The sequence below is a fragment of the Colletes latitarsis genome, chromosome 2, assembly GCF_051014445.1.
Source record: "Colletes latitarsis isolate SP2378_abdomen chromosome 2, iyColLati1, whole genome shotgun sequence".
NCBI lineage: Eukaryota > Metazoa > Arthropoda > Insecta > Hymenoptera > Colletidae > Colletes > Colletes latitarsis.
In genome coordinates, this window is record NC_135135.1 from 25,004,935 (window position 1) to 25,020,682 (window position 15,748).

Genomic DNA, 15,748 nt, shown 5'->3' on the forward strand with positions numbered 1-15,748 from the left:
TCAAGATAATGCGAGGGACGCTGGAAGACTAGAATTTTGGGACACTCGAAGAACCCACACACCCTCTCGGTATCTCGCCCATTTTCTCAAACGAATTCTCCCCCTTCGGTGCTTATTTTTTACGAACTCCGTACGGATTCGACAGATAGACGAAAATGACGGACGTAGGGAGCGTCCCAATTTCACGTTCGCGCCAGAAAGCTGTTTCATAGTATTCTTCGACACCCTGGCTTTTACACTCGATTAATATTTTACTCTGCAATTCAAATAGTGTTCTTTTTTCTTTTTTTAGTCGTGTACTTTGAGATACCATAAAATAAAAATTCTGACGCACACAGGCGAACGCAAAGATATTTTTTTTCTCAATTATTATGAAATATATATTTCTTTGGGGTTATTTCGATACTATTTGAAGATCGTAATTTAGGGGTGAGAGTCGATGGTATCCCAGGGTAGTCCGTAGAGCATCGATCGCTGTAGACCCATCATTTCGCTACGCAAAAGCTCACGAAGACCGCGTGCCACATGCTAATGGTCGTACGTCAATCGTATATAATCAAGGGGATGCATTTGCAAGCATTCATCGTCGTTCCACCGCACCCTTCCGGATGTCGAAGGTCGTCGGTGGTGCTAACACGACCTTCCCTTCTCTATATTTTCTGCATTCGTCGTCGATAATACAACGATAAGGGGTCGGTGGATAACTCGCGCGACGGAGACCCTTATCTCGTTCAAGGGGGGGAGGAAACAGGGGTGGAGAAGAATAAAACACCGCGGAGACAGGAGGAGTACCCTCGTAAATTCACCAATATTTTCTATCTGTCCGTATATTGAACAGAAACGAGGAACATTTTGCGACAGTTACATCCCCTTCCAATGGCGGACGCCCAAAATAATTTGCGTTTGTGTTAAGAATAATGAAAACGATAAAACTATTTTATTTTTATTATTGAAATTTGCGTGGGCACAAGTCTATTAAATTACAAAAATTCTAATGCTATAATTCCACCATTTTTGTCTTTTATATATTCGATTCTCCAGATGATGAACTAACTTTTGCAAAGTCACAATGTGCATTTTACTTAATCGATTTTTTATTATAAACGAAATGAAACTTATAGAAGCGTAAATTTGCACAGATACGAGTCAATTAAATTACAAGGATCGTAATGCTGTAATTCCAGCATTTTATTTTCTACATATTCGATTCTCCAAGTGGCAAACTAATTTTTGTAACGTTTTAACGTGGATTTCAAACACTTTACTGCGTTCCGACAGCCTCGAAAGACCACGCGGAAACGATTCTCGAGGATCTCGCGGCACCTTTCAGGAATTATTCCTCCGGGGCGCAGCGAAACGGTCACCGTAATGTCACGTCCATAATGTCGGCGAAACGGTCGCCTTGTTTGCCGGCGGACCGTAACTCGCGGAAAGGGCTTTTCAACGACAAACAGTTCCCCCATAGCGTTTCTTCCTTTTTGCGTCCTTGTTAAGGGGCGATAACACGTTGAATCTCTCCCGTCGACGGACGTTCGCCGATATTTTACGAGCCACCGCGAAACCGTCGCGCCGAAGGGTGGATGCAAATTAACGTTGACGCCTCGTTAACTCCGCGACCGCGGAACGCAACCAGCCAGGATCGTAACTCATTCCAATTCGCCGTCCTGTCCTACCACGAGGGTCCTTTGCTCTCCTTCGTTAGCCAAACCCTCGTCCACCCTTCTTCCCCGCCAAAAGTCTCGGTTAAAATCACATTTTTTTCACTCGAAATATCTATCACCATTTTATTTTATAATATAATCGCGTGTATTTAAAACCTTGGTGGGGGAGAAGATAATAACTAGAAAATTGTTTTTTTCAACCCTTAACTGGTATCGTATTTCAACACCCTCCAAGTGCTGAATTTTATTTTTTTTTTATAGTCGACTGCATAAAATAGAGACAATTATGCAGAGAAGTCGCTGCTTTTTATTGTTCAATATTTGGTGATTTTCAAATAATAACTTACTGATTTAAAATTTGTGCTCCCCTTTGAGTCGACCATTTTGAAACTTTGTCAAGTAAAAGTTCCGGAATATCCAATGTGTTTATGATTTTTCAACTGGTAAATCAAGCCTGTTTGATATTCTTTTTTGCTTGGCGGGAGGATAAGTGGAAAGCGTGAGTCGTTCGAGAAAGACGTCGATGTTTGCATTAATTAGACGATTAGCGGGAATCTTGTTGCGGAGTGAGCGCAATAAAACTCGATTAGAGGCTTTATCAGGGCCGACGCGTATCTGGAGTTAATGAAACACCACGGACAAATATTTATCGTCCGTGATATCCTCGGTCTAATAGATACGTTCAACAAGCTGTTAACGTCCGCTCCACATACACACGAAGGCACTTTTCTAAGCAGCGGCGAGGCATTAATCTTCTCTGCTCGCTGGAAATCTCATTTATCTGCGATTCTTATTTGACTAGCAAAATCGATTTTTTCGCCATCACTTTTCCTTGCGTTTGGCTCTTTAACAGTTACAGAATAGAATACAATTTTTGTTAATTTTAATCTACCCATAACCCTCTGTGAGTTTTAAGTCGCGTCTTTGAACTCTAATCTTATCCAACATTGTGTGACAATTCTCCGCGTTATTAAAGTAACAAAGGCTCTGGAAACTTTTCTATATCGTTTGCCATTTTTATGAAACCGATTTCGAAGTTTGCAGAACTAGCTCGAAGCGTCGAACATAAAATGGTCGTCGATTTTTGTTGTTTGTTTAGTTGTAGTTTGCTTAGTTCAGATTCTGTTTTCTGTTTCAGGAAGAATTGCACGAGCTGCAAGTGCCCGCGGGAGGCGCACGACGTGTGCCACGAAGAATGGGTGTCGGTCAGGTCTCGATTGGGCCTCAAAGGCGATGAGTCCTCGTTGCCAGTCGGTTTCGATCCCAGAAAGAAGGGCCTGGCTTGGGCGCCACCCGGTCTTCCGGCCCACAAGGTCGGTAATATTTCATCCAACGCCACCAATTGTCCATCTAACGCGCCGATTATCAGGCCCAGATAATATAAAAACTAATATGTCGACTTGCAAATCGAAAATCAACGTGTATTTTCATTTTTTCTATTATCATAATTTTCTAATAGCATTTCGTATATCCAATAAACGATTCGATGTCGATATCGAAACGATATCGGGCTCTAACGAGATATAATAGGCTCGTCGGAACGAGCTGTTCCGCGTTCGCGGTTAAGTAGTCGGTTTACGAACGGCGACGAGCACGCGCGTGCTTGGCACGCTCCCAGTTTTCAATATTTTCCAAAGCCCTCAGACATAAATTACCGCCCCGAGGCTGGTCTTTATCATCGCGACAGCAGATGCTTTATCGTTCGACGCGTTTCCTCGATACGTTACGGTACTCTCGTACTCAAACGATAACTTTAACAATAGATTAGGACTCGAGTAACAGAATCACTCGTTTATATTTATTTAACAACTTGACGGAAAACAAAATTTATATCTCTGTCGTATTTGTGCGAGGCTATCGTCAACGGATCGGCGAGATTCTCCCGATTAAAATGAGTCCAAACACGACCACTTTCTGACTACTTTTAGTCACAGATCATTCAAAATATTTCAGAAATTAGTATAATAATCTGAAGTTAAAAGTGTTCCGAATATAGCCGTGTTTGGACTCATCTTCATCGGGATTACATCGCCTATCTGTTAAGAATACTCTCTCAACGGTCCTGTCAAAAATGCTATACTATTCGTATTATAGTCATGAGATCATTATCGACGATATTTTCCCGATGAAAATGAACCCAAACACGACCACTTTCTGACTACTTTTAGTCACACATCATTCAAAATATTTCAGAAATTAATATAATAATCTGAAGTTAAAAGTGTTCCGAATATAGCCGTGTTTGGACTCATTTTCATCGGGATATCATCGCCTATGTATTGTCGATGAAAATGAGACCCAACGGGGTCGTGTTTGGACTTATTTTTGTCGAAGAAACCTCGCCAATCTATCGACAGTCTCGATTCTGTCACTTGTAAGCGACGAGTCTTGTCTCGCTGACTGCAACAAGATCGATTCACCTGTTGCAGGTGGAAGAGTACTTTTCCATGCTGCCAGAGATCTCCGTGCCGCGGCTCGGCACGCCCGGAGAAAGATACAGGGACCGACAATTAGCGATTCAGCTGCCTAAGCAGGACTTAGCCACAGCCTACTGTCGCCACTTGAATCCGAAACGCGCCAGCAGCGCTGACGACTTTATGGCCGCGAGGAACGAGATCGCGCTGGACATTGGGAACGTGCAAGAAGTGCTCGAGTGTGATATCGTGAGTTTCAAAATTAAATACCTCGATATAAGTACACAGTCGGATCTGGACGTGTTGCTTTATCGAGGGAGGTCTGCTCGTAATCGAAGTGGATCCACGAACACTCGTAGACGGAGTCGCGACTTTATTTTCATCCAGTTTATTCTGTTTGTCAGCAGGATTGCGGCGCATGTCACGCGCCCCTTGAATACGGAAGTCTCGCGGTGTCAGCGAGCAAATTGGACCTTCTTTATCATCCGAGGTGCTTTCGGTGCTCCGAGTGCAAGGAGCTCTTGGTCGATCTCGCGTACTGCGTGCACTATGACACTCTGTTCTGCGAGAGGCATTACGCCGAACAGCTGAAACCCAGGTGCGCGGCTTGCGACGAGGTGAGTACATTTTTAATTTTTGTTTTTCGAATTCTTAAAGTACCCGTGCAAGAGAGTAAAAAAGACTGTTCAGACGTCAGCGACAATTATCAGCAAAGCGTTGGATCGTAATAATAATAGGCGCTGAAATTTTTCGGTGAAAAAACAAAATTTCGTTCTGGAAAAATTATTTTCGGCTGCGGGAGTCAATTATAATCATTTTTGGCGAATAGACATACCCCCGAAATCCTACGCACTTTTGAGAAAAAAATTCTTTACCGAAAATATACTGGGTGGACGGACATGTTTACTCGCATACCCCGTCTGTGATCAGACGAGAGTATCGTTCGTCGATGAGGCAGGGAACTGGAATAATCCTTCCGGGGAAAAAACGAAATGTCAGTGCCACGAACGAGTGTTAAAAAGAGCGATTAGTATCAAGCAATTGTTGCTCAGTAGTGGTGAAACATTTAGTTTGAGCATCTTTACTAAAATATCTAAAATGAAAGTAGGGTCGGTACTCGACTGCCACTGTTGGTCTGCATCGAAACGTCTGCATCTACTGAAACCTTTCTTACCGACAGCAGATACTCTTCGACTTTCGATTATGCACTTATCGATTGCTCGAAACGTATCTCGAGTCGCGTTTCAAACTACAACGCGGGAAGTTGAGAAGCGCTCGACTCGATCGAACAACACTTTCCCTGTTTTGACGATTTAAACGAAAAGGAAAACAATAAATAGTTCGCGCTTATCTTTTCTCGTCCCCGTTTACGGGTAATGAAGGACCAGAATCCTGACGGAGGTGTCTCGACATCCTTTCGCCAGGCATTTTTTATCGCTCGAACGACATTGCCTTCGCATTAAGAAAACCTGAAATCCCGTCGGCGACCCAAATGCACCGACCGGCTGTCAAGGTGCGCATAAATCGCGATTCGTGCCAAGCTCAAGCGTTTTATAGCTCGTAAGTTAACGAGACTCGTCGGTTCGTGTTTTCATGTACGATCTATCCGACGATATTGATGAGATTCCTGTAAATTCACCGTCGAGCACCGTGAAAACGGGACGACGTTACATCTTTTTATTTTATTATGTGTTTACGAAACGATTTTTTTAAATTAAGGTCACTTTGCAACCTACATTCTTTTCGCAATTCGAAACATTCATTCTTCTATATTCGATAGGAATTTCTGTCAATTTCTCTCGGTTAATCTTCGACCCATTATGGATCTCTAGTCAGAGATAAAAAAACCAGTGAAATTCCTTCTTTTGGTAGAGTCGTCATTTCGTACAAATTCCACTGTACATTACAATTAAAATCAGATTCTACCACGAATATCAGTCAAAATTAGAATGCTATAATTAAGTCGAGATTCATAATCCACTGCAAAGCGAATATTTGACGACTGTTATGAACTTTTACATGAATTTTGTCTCCAATTTTTTCATTATACATAATCATCGATGCTCGTAATTTTCAAACTATACCAGTGGACTTGTAACGCCATATCTGGTAACGTTTCGTAGATTTTAATGAAATTCGCGTTCATTTCGTTGACAGTTTGTCATCCCTCGAGCCGCGAGCACGGTTTCTTGACGGAACGATCAATTACACGGGACAGTTTGGACAGCGTTTGTCGGTTAATCGTAAACAATCCGAAAATATCTGGAGCATAATGATATTAAGTGTCGCGCAATGGCGGCGTTGTTCGTCGCGTCGCGCGGGAACTGGGCCGGTTTCGGCTTTATTTAGATGGACGGAAATAGGAATCGAGTATCATACACGCTTGCTCGTCACCGTTCGGGCTGCGCAATGCGAATTATGTTGCAAAAACGTGAATAATCGACGACGATTTGACGAAACTCGCGACCGTTTTATCTCCGACTAACCGATGACTAATATCCAAATCCTGCACGCTGGTGTATTTTCGACCCCTCACGCGTCCAACGAAATTGAAAAAATTTGTTGCACACCGCGATTCTGGGCCAAACGAACCATTAATCAACTGTAAATAATAATCTTTCATTTTTAAAATTGTAATTTTTGCGATAAGTCGAACGTCAAAGAATCGTTACATCTTTCTTGGTGCTCCGTTTCAAACTTTCCTTTTGTAAAACTATACATGTAAATACTTGTTCTCGTGATTTTAGAAATATAACAGTGTAGAACATTTCCAAGTCGTGTACTTTTGATATTGTCAGAGTTGCAATGCTCAGCGTGCAGTAGTGCCTCTCTTATTGCAATCTAGTTGGGTCCGCTCAGATGACACATAGGGGAGTTTGGTGTCTCTGTTCTTGTTAAGACTGGTATAGAAGCTCTTATTTTACCGTTAGAATTGCTACCCGGTTAACTGTAAAAATCACATATCGAATTTTCCGCGCGTTTTCTGTTTCGGGATCAAGAGCTAGTTGGAGACGATTCGTTTCCTTAAAACGTGGACTAGACAGCTCGTAGGTAGCCGCGAAACGTCAGCTGTCGACGTTCGTTACTCTCTTCGTCCGTGTAACAGCGTCTTGAATTGGTTTTCTTCCAACCGGAAACCCTGTCGTTTGATCGTGCCCGCGTCGGGTCGGTAATCTATTTTGATTTCTTGTCGAAGCTCCCACCACGATCTGCGGCCTGTCCAGACACCGAGAACCGTCCCCGTCTTTTATTAGAGTCAGTCAATTGGAGGCGAACCGAAAGCCGAGCGAACCGCGAGAATAATCGAGACGAAACCGCTCCTCGCCTTCTCGATCCGCCATAAACGAGGAAGACGAGAGAGGGAGCGTTCGTCCGTCGACTCGATTTCGCCCGTGGTTTCGATCGAACTCGAATTTACGACAGGCGAGACCCTACGGAGACGTCACGAAGACGCTCGACGCGCGACAGTATCGCAGACGAGAAAGGTGGTCTCGAGTTTCCGGTAAGTGAAGTGAGCCACACTCTCAGCCACCACACGAGCCACCACACAGGATACAAATCCCCCACCAACGACAACCACCGCTTCCTATTCGAGATACAATTTTACACTGCCAAAAGGAAGTCGGTGCCAATGTGACTCTATCGATTCCAATTTATTTGACCAATTTTATTCCACCAGGAACAAGTTTGAAACTTTTCTCGTTGCCAGTTAGATTCTATCGATCGAGTCTCCTATCTATTCAATCACCGATTCCAATGTTCAACGCCAATGTGATTCTATCAATCGAAAGCTTCCAATCTTCTCGAGCAACTTTATTCTATCAAGAATAAGTTTAAAACTTTTTTAGTTGCCAGTCAGATTCAATCGATCGAGTTTCCTATCTATTCAATCACCAATTCCAATGTTCAACACCAATGTGACTATCAATAGAAAGCTTCCAACCTATTCGACAATTTTTTTTCTACTAAGAGCAGGTCTATGACTATCCAAGTCAGAATCAGATTCAATCAATCGAGTCTCCTATCTATTCAATCACCAATTTGAAAGCTTGACACCAATGTGACTCTATCAATCGAAAGTTTCCAATCTATTCGAGCAACTTTATTCTACGAAGAGCAAGTTTAAAACTTCTCTAGTTGTTGGTCAGATTCTATCAATCGAGTTTCCTATCTATTCAGTCACCAATTCGAAAGCTTGACACCAATATGACTCTATCAATGGATAGCTTCCAATTTATTCGAGCAATTTTATTCTACTAAAGTCTATAACTATCAGGTCTATAGCTTCCCAAGTCAGAATTTAGATTCAATCAATCGAGTCTCCTATCTATTCAATCACCAATTCGAAAGCTTGACACCAATGTGACTCTATCAATCGAAAGCTTCCAATCTATTCGAGTAATTTTATTCTACTAAGGTCTATAACTACCCAAGTCAGAATCAGATTCAATCAATGGAGTTTTCTATCTATTCAATCACCAATTCGAAAGCTTGACACCAATGTGACTCTATCAATCGAAAGCTTCCTATCTACTCGAGCAATTTTATTCTATCAAGAGCAGGTCTATAATTTTCCAAGTCAGAATTTAGATTTAATCAATCGAGCTTCCTATCTATTAAATCACCAATTCGAAAGCTTGACACCAATGTGACTGTATCAATCGAAAGTTTCCTACCTATTCGACAATTTTATTCTATGAAGAGCAGGTCTATAACTATCCAAGTCAGGCTAAGATTCAATCAATCGAGTCTCCTATCTATTCAATGACCAATTCTAATGTTCAACACCAATGTGATTCTATCAATTGAAAGCTTCCAATCTTCTCGAGCAACTTTATTCTATCAAGAATAAGTTTAAAACTTTTTTAGTTGCTAGTCAGATTCAATCGATCGAGTTTCCTATCTATTCAATCACCAATTCGAAAGCTTGACACCAATGTGACTCTATCAATCGAAAGCTTCCAACCTATTCAACCAATTTAATTCTATTAAGAACAGATCTATAACTATCCAAGTCAGAATCAGATTCAATCAATCGAGTCTCCTATCTATTCAATGACCAATTCTAATGTTCAACACCAATGTGATTCTATCAATTGAAAGCTTCCAATCTTCTCGAGCAACTTTATTCTATCAAGAATAAGTTTAAAACTTTTTTAGTTGCTAGTCAGATTCAATCGATCGAGTTTCCTATCTATTCAATCACCAATTCGAAAGCTTGACACCAATGTGACTCTATCAATCGAAAGCTTCCAACCTATTCAACCAATTTAATTCTATTAAGAACAGGTCTATAACTATCCAAGTCAGAATCAGATTCAATCAATCGAGTCTCCTATCTATTCAATCACCAATTCTAATGTTCAACACCAATGTGATTCTATCAATTGAGAGCTTCCAACCTATTCGACCAATTTTATTCTACCAAGAGCAAGTTGAAAACTTTTCTAGTTGCCAGAGAGATGCTATCTACCGAATCTCCTATCTGTCCAATCACTAATTCAAAAGCTCGACACTAATCTGAACCTACCAATCTACTCTCCCAATTTTACGCTACCAATGCAAGTCTCTAAAACTCCCACTCGTCAATCGGAATCTCTCAATCGAGTCTCTCATCGATCCAATCACCAATCCAACTATTCACCACCAATGTCCACCAATCTATCGATCGAAAGCTCCCCCCAAATGGACTCAACGACCAATCTATTAGCCTCCCCCGTGTCTTTCGTCCCAATTTGATCGAATCTCGCGCCTCGTCCAGCGGTAAAATAGAAAAATGACCGACGGAAGCACGCGTTCCTCCCTTCCTGGCGTTTGTGACGGATCGTAAAGAATCGTTCGGGTCGTAAAGTGTTTGGGACGAGTGGTTAGCAGGCTCGTAAATATCGCGCGGAGGGACGCGGACGCGAGCTCTTGTCGATCATCTCGGAGGACGCTCTCTGAGCCCACGGACGGGAGACAAACGGTCTTTATAGAAAAGCATGGGCGTGACGGTGACGCAACGGGTGGCTATAACGTCGTCCACGTAAAACTCCGGCCGCGTTTTCTATTTCGGGAGGCGTCGCGGTTCGCGTGTTGCGACGTCGACCTGTCGCCGCGACGCACCGGTGCAACATTTCTTCGACATTTCTCTATCGAGACGCGTGGAAGTTTGTTCAATCTACTTTGCACCATACACTCACGTTACTCCTATTTTTATTTATCATTTATCGTGTCTCTCAGTAATTGTACAATTTGTTTCTTGCACTGTTAATATGGACAGTGGAGTATTGCTTTGTACACGACTATTCTCGCGTTCTGAATAAAATTGAAATTGAAATTAAGGATAAGGTCAACGCATGGTATTTTAATCTGGCAAGGGGAGGATTAATTAACGCGTTGATCGATGCACGTTTCGATTAAGCAGCTGAGAAAATTTGTCCTCGAGGCGAGACGTTGAAAGAAGTAAATCTGGTTTACAGTGGTTTCCAATTGTCCTGTATTTGCTAGAATGGAACACCGATGGTCAAATATCGAATCGAGATTTATTCGTGGGCGTTCGAGCGTCTCTGAAATAATTCGAATAGCTCGTTAAGAGAATTCGCGAGAGTGGAAATAAATTTATCGCACGGTCGTTCGCGGTTATGATTTATTAGCCACCGAGAACAACGCTGATGACGATAAATAGTCTCGTGGTAGCCAAACATAACAAAGATCGAGCCAGAATTTCTGTTTCCGTGGTTCTTTCCGAGCGGTTTCCGGAAATAAAAAGGTCCAGCGTTTCGTCTAGGAATTACAGAAAATTTTGTTCAACTAACGTTTACGAAATAGACTTATTCTCATGGAAATACTAAACATCGATATATTTTATAAAATTCATTATTCCAGTCATAGAATAGTTTCTGTCTAAAAAATTCTTCAAGTTTCCATCTGGAAATGTTCTTCGTTTACTGTACATTTTCTGTACAAGATTCTAACAGTGCTGGAAACGCGAAATTAATTTGACGACACGAACGACACACGGCGCAGAGGGCCGCTGTTCCGAAAATAGCGTCGAGCTTTTGCAACGCGAAGATGAATGGCGTGAATTTGGGTCAGCGGGGTCGTTCGACTAAAATAATTAAGAAAGAGTCGAACAACCCCTGGTGGACGAAGAAAGTCGTCGGAGGGTTTCGTTGCTCCGAAAGTCACGCGTTCTGCCTTGGTCTTTGCTCTTGACCGCTTCCGGGTCACCGGGATGCTCGACCCGTCGCCTCCTCGAGGTCAACTCCAACAAACAATTCGAAAATTTGTTATATTATTCGCTGTTCACCGTTTAAAACGATTTCAATATTTTTAAACGGTTGAAATGACCTTTTCAGTTCGAATAAAACTCTGTATCGATCATATTTTTGTTTCGTCGTTTTTCGATCGGAAGATCTCTCTTAAAAAATATTCATTATTTCCCGAATTCACACATGTAACAGAAATATAGCAATATTTTGGTAGATGAGCTGTAAATGGAGGATACAATAAAGATTGTAATAACACGAGGGTCTGCAAACGTTTTCTCACAGAGTTTCCCGACCTCTCAAACATTTCAACATTGGCCACGGTTGTTCGATAAACAAGTGTGTCTAAATGGTCCCGAAAATAAAAATCTTCTGGATCTATCCGTCTGTTAGGAAATCGTTCCAGAAGCGTCTGGCTACTTGGCTGAAATGTGATCGTGATCCATAAATCACCGTGCGACGTGCGTCTAATGGAACTTCTTCCAATAACTCGCGTAATTAATTACTGAAACGGTGGCGCAAGAACGCATTTATCATCAAATTCTTTTCATTTGTCGAAACAAAAACTACCTACAGTCTATCGTTTCGATTTACAGCAGTTTTACAAGTTACGGAATTCTATCGTTCGTTTGATCGATCGCTAAAGAAATTGACGTACGATCGATCTATTAATTTTCCATTAAGGAAAACTAGGCGTTGTTGAGCATCGTGTAGAACTAGTTTAGCAAAACCAGTTTTAACAGACTCGATTTATCATTAAGTCGTACTACAATAATAGCTGTTGCTCACGAACAAGATTAAACGGGACATATGTTTACACGAACGTTTTCCATTGTCTTTGCGTCCTCGATCGACCTAAAATACTCTAATTGCAGCATTCGCGAGTATAGTTTATTATCTACATAAACGTTTCCACGGTTGTTTTACGGCCCCCTGTTCGGACAAGGGAAACTTTAATACTCTTGCTTAGCTGAATGTCGAGCGAGTCAGGAATGAGAAGATATAAATCATCTTGAGAATCTCTCGGGGCAAGAATAGACCAGAAGATGATTAGTACTTCCAAGTTTTTAAATTTTTGGGACTCTCCAAGATCCGTACTGTCTTAAAAACCTTGGAACTGAAGGACTGATAGGTTCTTAAACAGATCTGGTTATGAAGTTTCATTCAGATGAGGAATGTAGAGGGTTGAGTCAGTTTGAGAATGTTTTAAGTTCAAAGAAGGCTCTCAAGTCTTCAATTTATTCAGAATCTTGTGGTTCTTTATGATCTCGAAAGCGTTCAGTTCCAATTAGGTGCAGATTGCAGAGGTTTGAGTAAGTTTGTGATTGTTTGTAGACCGAAGAAGGCTGTAAAAGTCTTTTTATTTAAAATCTTATGGCTTTTTATGATTATGGAAGCGTTTAGTTTCAATTAGGTGCAGATTGCAGTGGTTTGAGTCAGTTTGTGATTGTTTGTAGACCAAAGAAGGCTGTAAAAGTCTTTTTATTTAAAATCTTGTGGTTTTTTATGATCTTGGAAGCATTCAGTTCCAATTAGGTGCAGATTGCAGAGGTTTGAGTAAGTTTGAGGATGTTTTAAGACCAAAGAAGGCTGTAAAAGTCTTTTTATTTAAAATCTTGTGGTTTTTTATGATCTTGAAAGCGTTCAATTCCAATTAGGTGAAGATTGCAGAGGTTTGAGTAAGTTTGAGATTGTTTGTAGACCAAAGAAGGCTGTAGAAGTCTTTTTATTCAAAATCTTCCGATTCTTTATGATCTTGAAAGCGTTTAGTTCCAACCAGGTGAAGATTGCAGAGATTTGAGTAAATTTGAGAATGTTTTAAGACCAAAGAAGGCTGTAAAAGTCTTTTTATTCAAAATCTTGCGATTCTTTAAGATCTCGAAAGCGTTTAGTTCCAATTAGGTGCAGATTGCAGAGGTTTGAGTAAGTTTGAGAGTGTCTTAAGACTGATTTTGAGCCCAGAAAGTTTCATTTCTCTTGGAATGCTACCAGGAAAGTTTAGAAACGTGGTGTTTGAAGGATAAAGAGCGGTAAAACGAACGATTCTTGGGGGTGTACGTCCACCTGGCACCAAGTGGAGCGACGAAGACCAAAGGGAAGGTTGTCCTACGGTCGTCAGACACGGCTGCAATGTTTCTGGCGGTCTAATTCGGTTGGCTCGCGAAGTGGCTTCGCCGAGATCTCGGTGGCACGCTTTTCTCCGACCGTGGCACACGCGTTTCGATCATCGACCGAAATAACATTGGCATTGTTCCGTTTCCCTCCAGAAGAACCGGCTCTCGTGGCAAACCGGGTCGACTAATTTCGACCCTTCGTCGAACGAGTGTAATGTCGCGCCTTCTACGGCCGGAACACCTCCATCGATCTTGCTCTAAGTAATCTTTCTTCGACCTTCCATCGATCCAGAGTTTCGTAATCGCACTTTCGACGACCAACGATGAAATTGACGTTCATCCATTGGATGGAACTGTACGTGGGATACATTTATCGCGATAGTTAACCGGCCCTGAACCGATCGAGCACTCGTCGCGATTTAAATACTCGATGGAGCAGCCGCGGATGCTCCTCTTTTCTTTCCCTCGATCAAATAAACAGGCCACTTTGGAATACTATCCCTGAGAAAATATTCGAAAATCAATAGTGATAAACGCGGTGTAAGTTCCTGCAAACGATCGAAGTATTTTCCTCTGCGAGAAAATTATGATCCTCTTACATTCGTCTTGCAGCGTGTAAATACTAATTGATCGACAGTGTATACTACAAAATAGACGATTGATAAAAATTTGGAGCTTCCATACCAACGACGATCGATCACAATTCGTCGGTCTTAGGATGACACCTTTCGTCGCAGTTATTGTTTTTATTGCATTTAGGTTTTAGCTTTGATTTTAATCGTTGATTTCCGATGCGTTCGCGACGAATAGTCGAACGTGTTCTGGCAAATATAGATCATCGAGGGTTCGATAAGCTGGACGCCAGTCGTTTCGATATCTGGTTGGAAGGCGGCCAGGGCGACGTACCGCGCGCAAAACCGTGTATCGGAGATCGGGTCCGGTCTCGCTGATTCGTAACCGATGAGGTAACCCGAAATAAAATCGTTCGAGCCACGCCAGAAATTCGGCCGCGCATCTCTGGCCGCGATAAACATCGCGGAATTTACGCGTCGCGTGCGCTGCTCGACGCGAGAATGAAACGCGAGCGTCGCTCGGTTGGCGCCATTCCTCGAAGGTCGGGAATCGAGCTCTCTATCGACCCTATCGAAGTCTCTTCCAGATAATCTCGAAATGCGTCGAAAAGCAAAGCAAAAGTTTCGCTATCACTTTCATCTTAAATGGAATTGTTTCGTTAGAAAGTTGTAATTATTATTTATTTATTGACAGGGAAATTCAGTACAAAGAGAGGCAATATGTAAGGAAGAATAAAATGGGGGATTGCTAATAAAATTTTGTAAAATAATTACAATGCAAGGATAGTTTATTATTTCACAACACGTACATTATTTTTGAAGTTTGCCTTTAAGGGTAGTCAAACTTTACGTATTTTTATTGCTAGTTTTGAACTCGTATCTCTTTTTATTTTGTATTTTTGGCATTTTTCTGTTCGCACACGACAGGATTTACAATAGCGAACTTGAGAGATAGGAGACGTATTCTGGGATGTTTATTTATACGTTTATGCGTCTTCAGCGAAATACAAGAATGCCGTACCTTGAAATTCGGAATTTTTAGCGTCGGCCAAATGTCGCAGTTTTGTCGATGCTGCGTATTTTAGTAACAATACACCTTTGTTATTACATATGGTATATTCACGTTTTCCTGTCTGGTTTCGACAGTGTATTCTACTTTAATGTGATGCTGGTTCTATTTAGATTCGTTACAGAATTTAACCCCTTAACGCTCATATTTTTCCAAGGATCAGTTTTATGATTATATTTTCGGTAAGGAATTTTTTTCTCGAAACTGAGTAGGATTTCGGGGGTATGTCTATTCACCAAAAATTATTGTAATTGACCCCCGCAACCGAAAATAATTTTTTCAGAATTAATTAAAAATTTTTTTTTTCGTCGAAAAATTTAGGCACCCTGTCGATTTTTCTTAAAAGTTCGTTTTTTATTTTTAGTAATTTTGTTTGATGCCCTACAGAAAAGTTGTTTAATACTTCTTTTGTAGGTACCCATGAGCTCTTCTTCAGAAAAAAGTCTCATTGAAATATATTCACAATTGTAGGAGTTATGGCTGTTTGAAAATTGGACCATTTTTATGGGGTTTTTCTCATTTTGCGAGGTCAAGGAACAACTTTACGAATATTTTTAGAATTTCTACATATTCTATACTAAAATACGCGTCGTTTGCTTTTTTAAACATTAAAATCGTCCAATCCGTTCAGAAGTTATGACGTTTTAAAGATTCGCATGAAAATTCGG

General features: G+C 41.3%; 1 protein-coding gene across 7 annotated transcripts in view; it reads left to right on the forward strand.

Annotated features, from left to right (window-relative positions):
- Window positions 1-15,748, forward strand: part of Lmpt (four and a half LIM domains protein limpet) — a 133,412-nt gene that overhangs the window by 77,797 nt on the left and 39,867 nt on the right. For 5 of the 7 annotated variants that reach the window (XM_076774643.1, XM_076774592.1, XM_076774652.1 and 2 more), the window contains 3 exons: window positions 2,800-2,974; window positions 4,091-4,324; window positions 4,480-4,692. In XM_076774643.1, coding sequence (XP_076630758.1) covers window positions 2,800-2,974; window positions 4,091-4,324; window positions 4,480-4,692 — 622 coding nt within the window. Of the gene's footprint in view, window positions 1-2,799; window positions 2,975-4,090; window positions 4,325-4,479; window positions 4,693-7,343; window positions 7,578-15,748 lie in introns of those variants that run through there. The other 2 variants (XM_076774600.1, XM_076774669.1) reach the window with 2 other exon arrangements.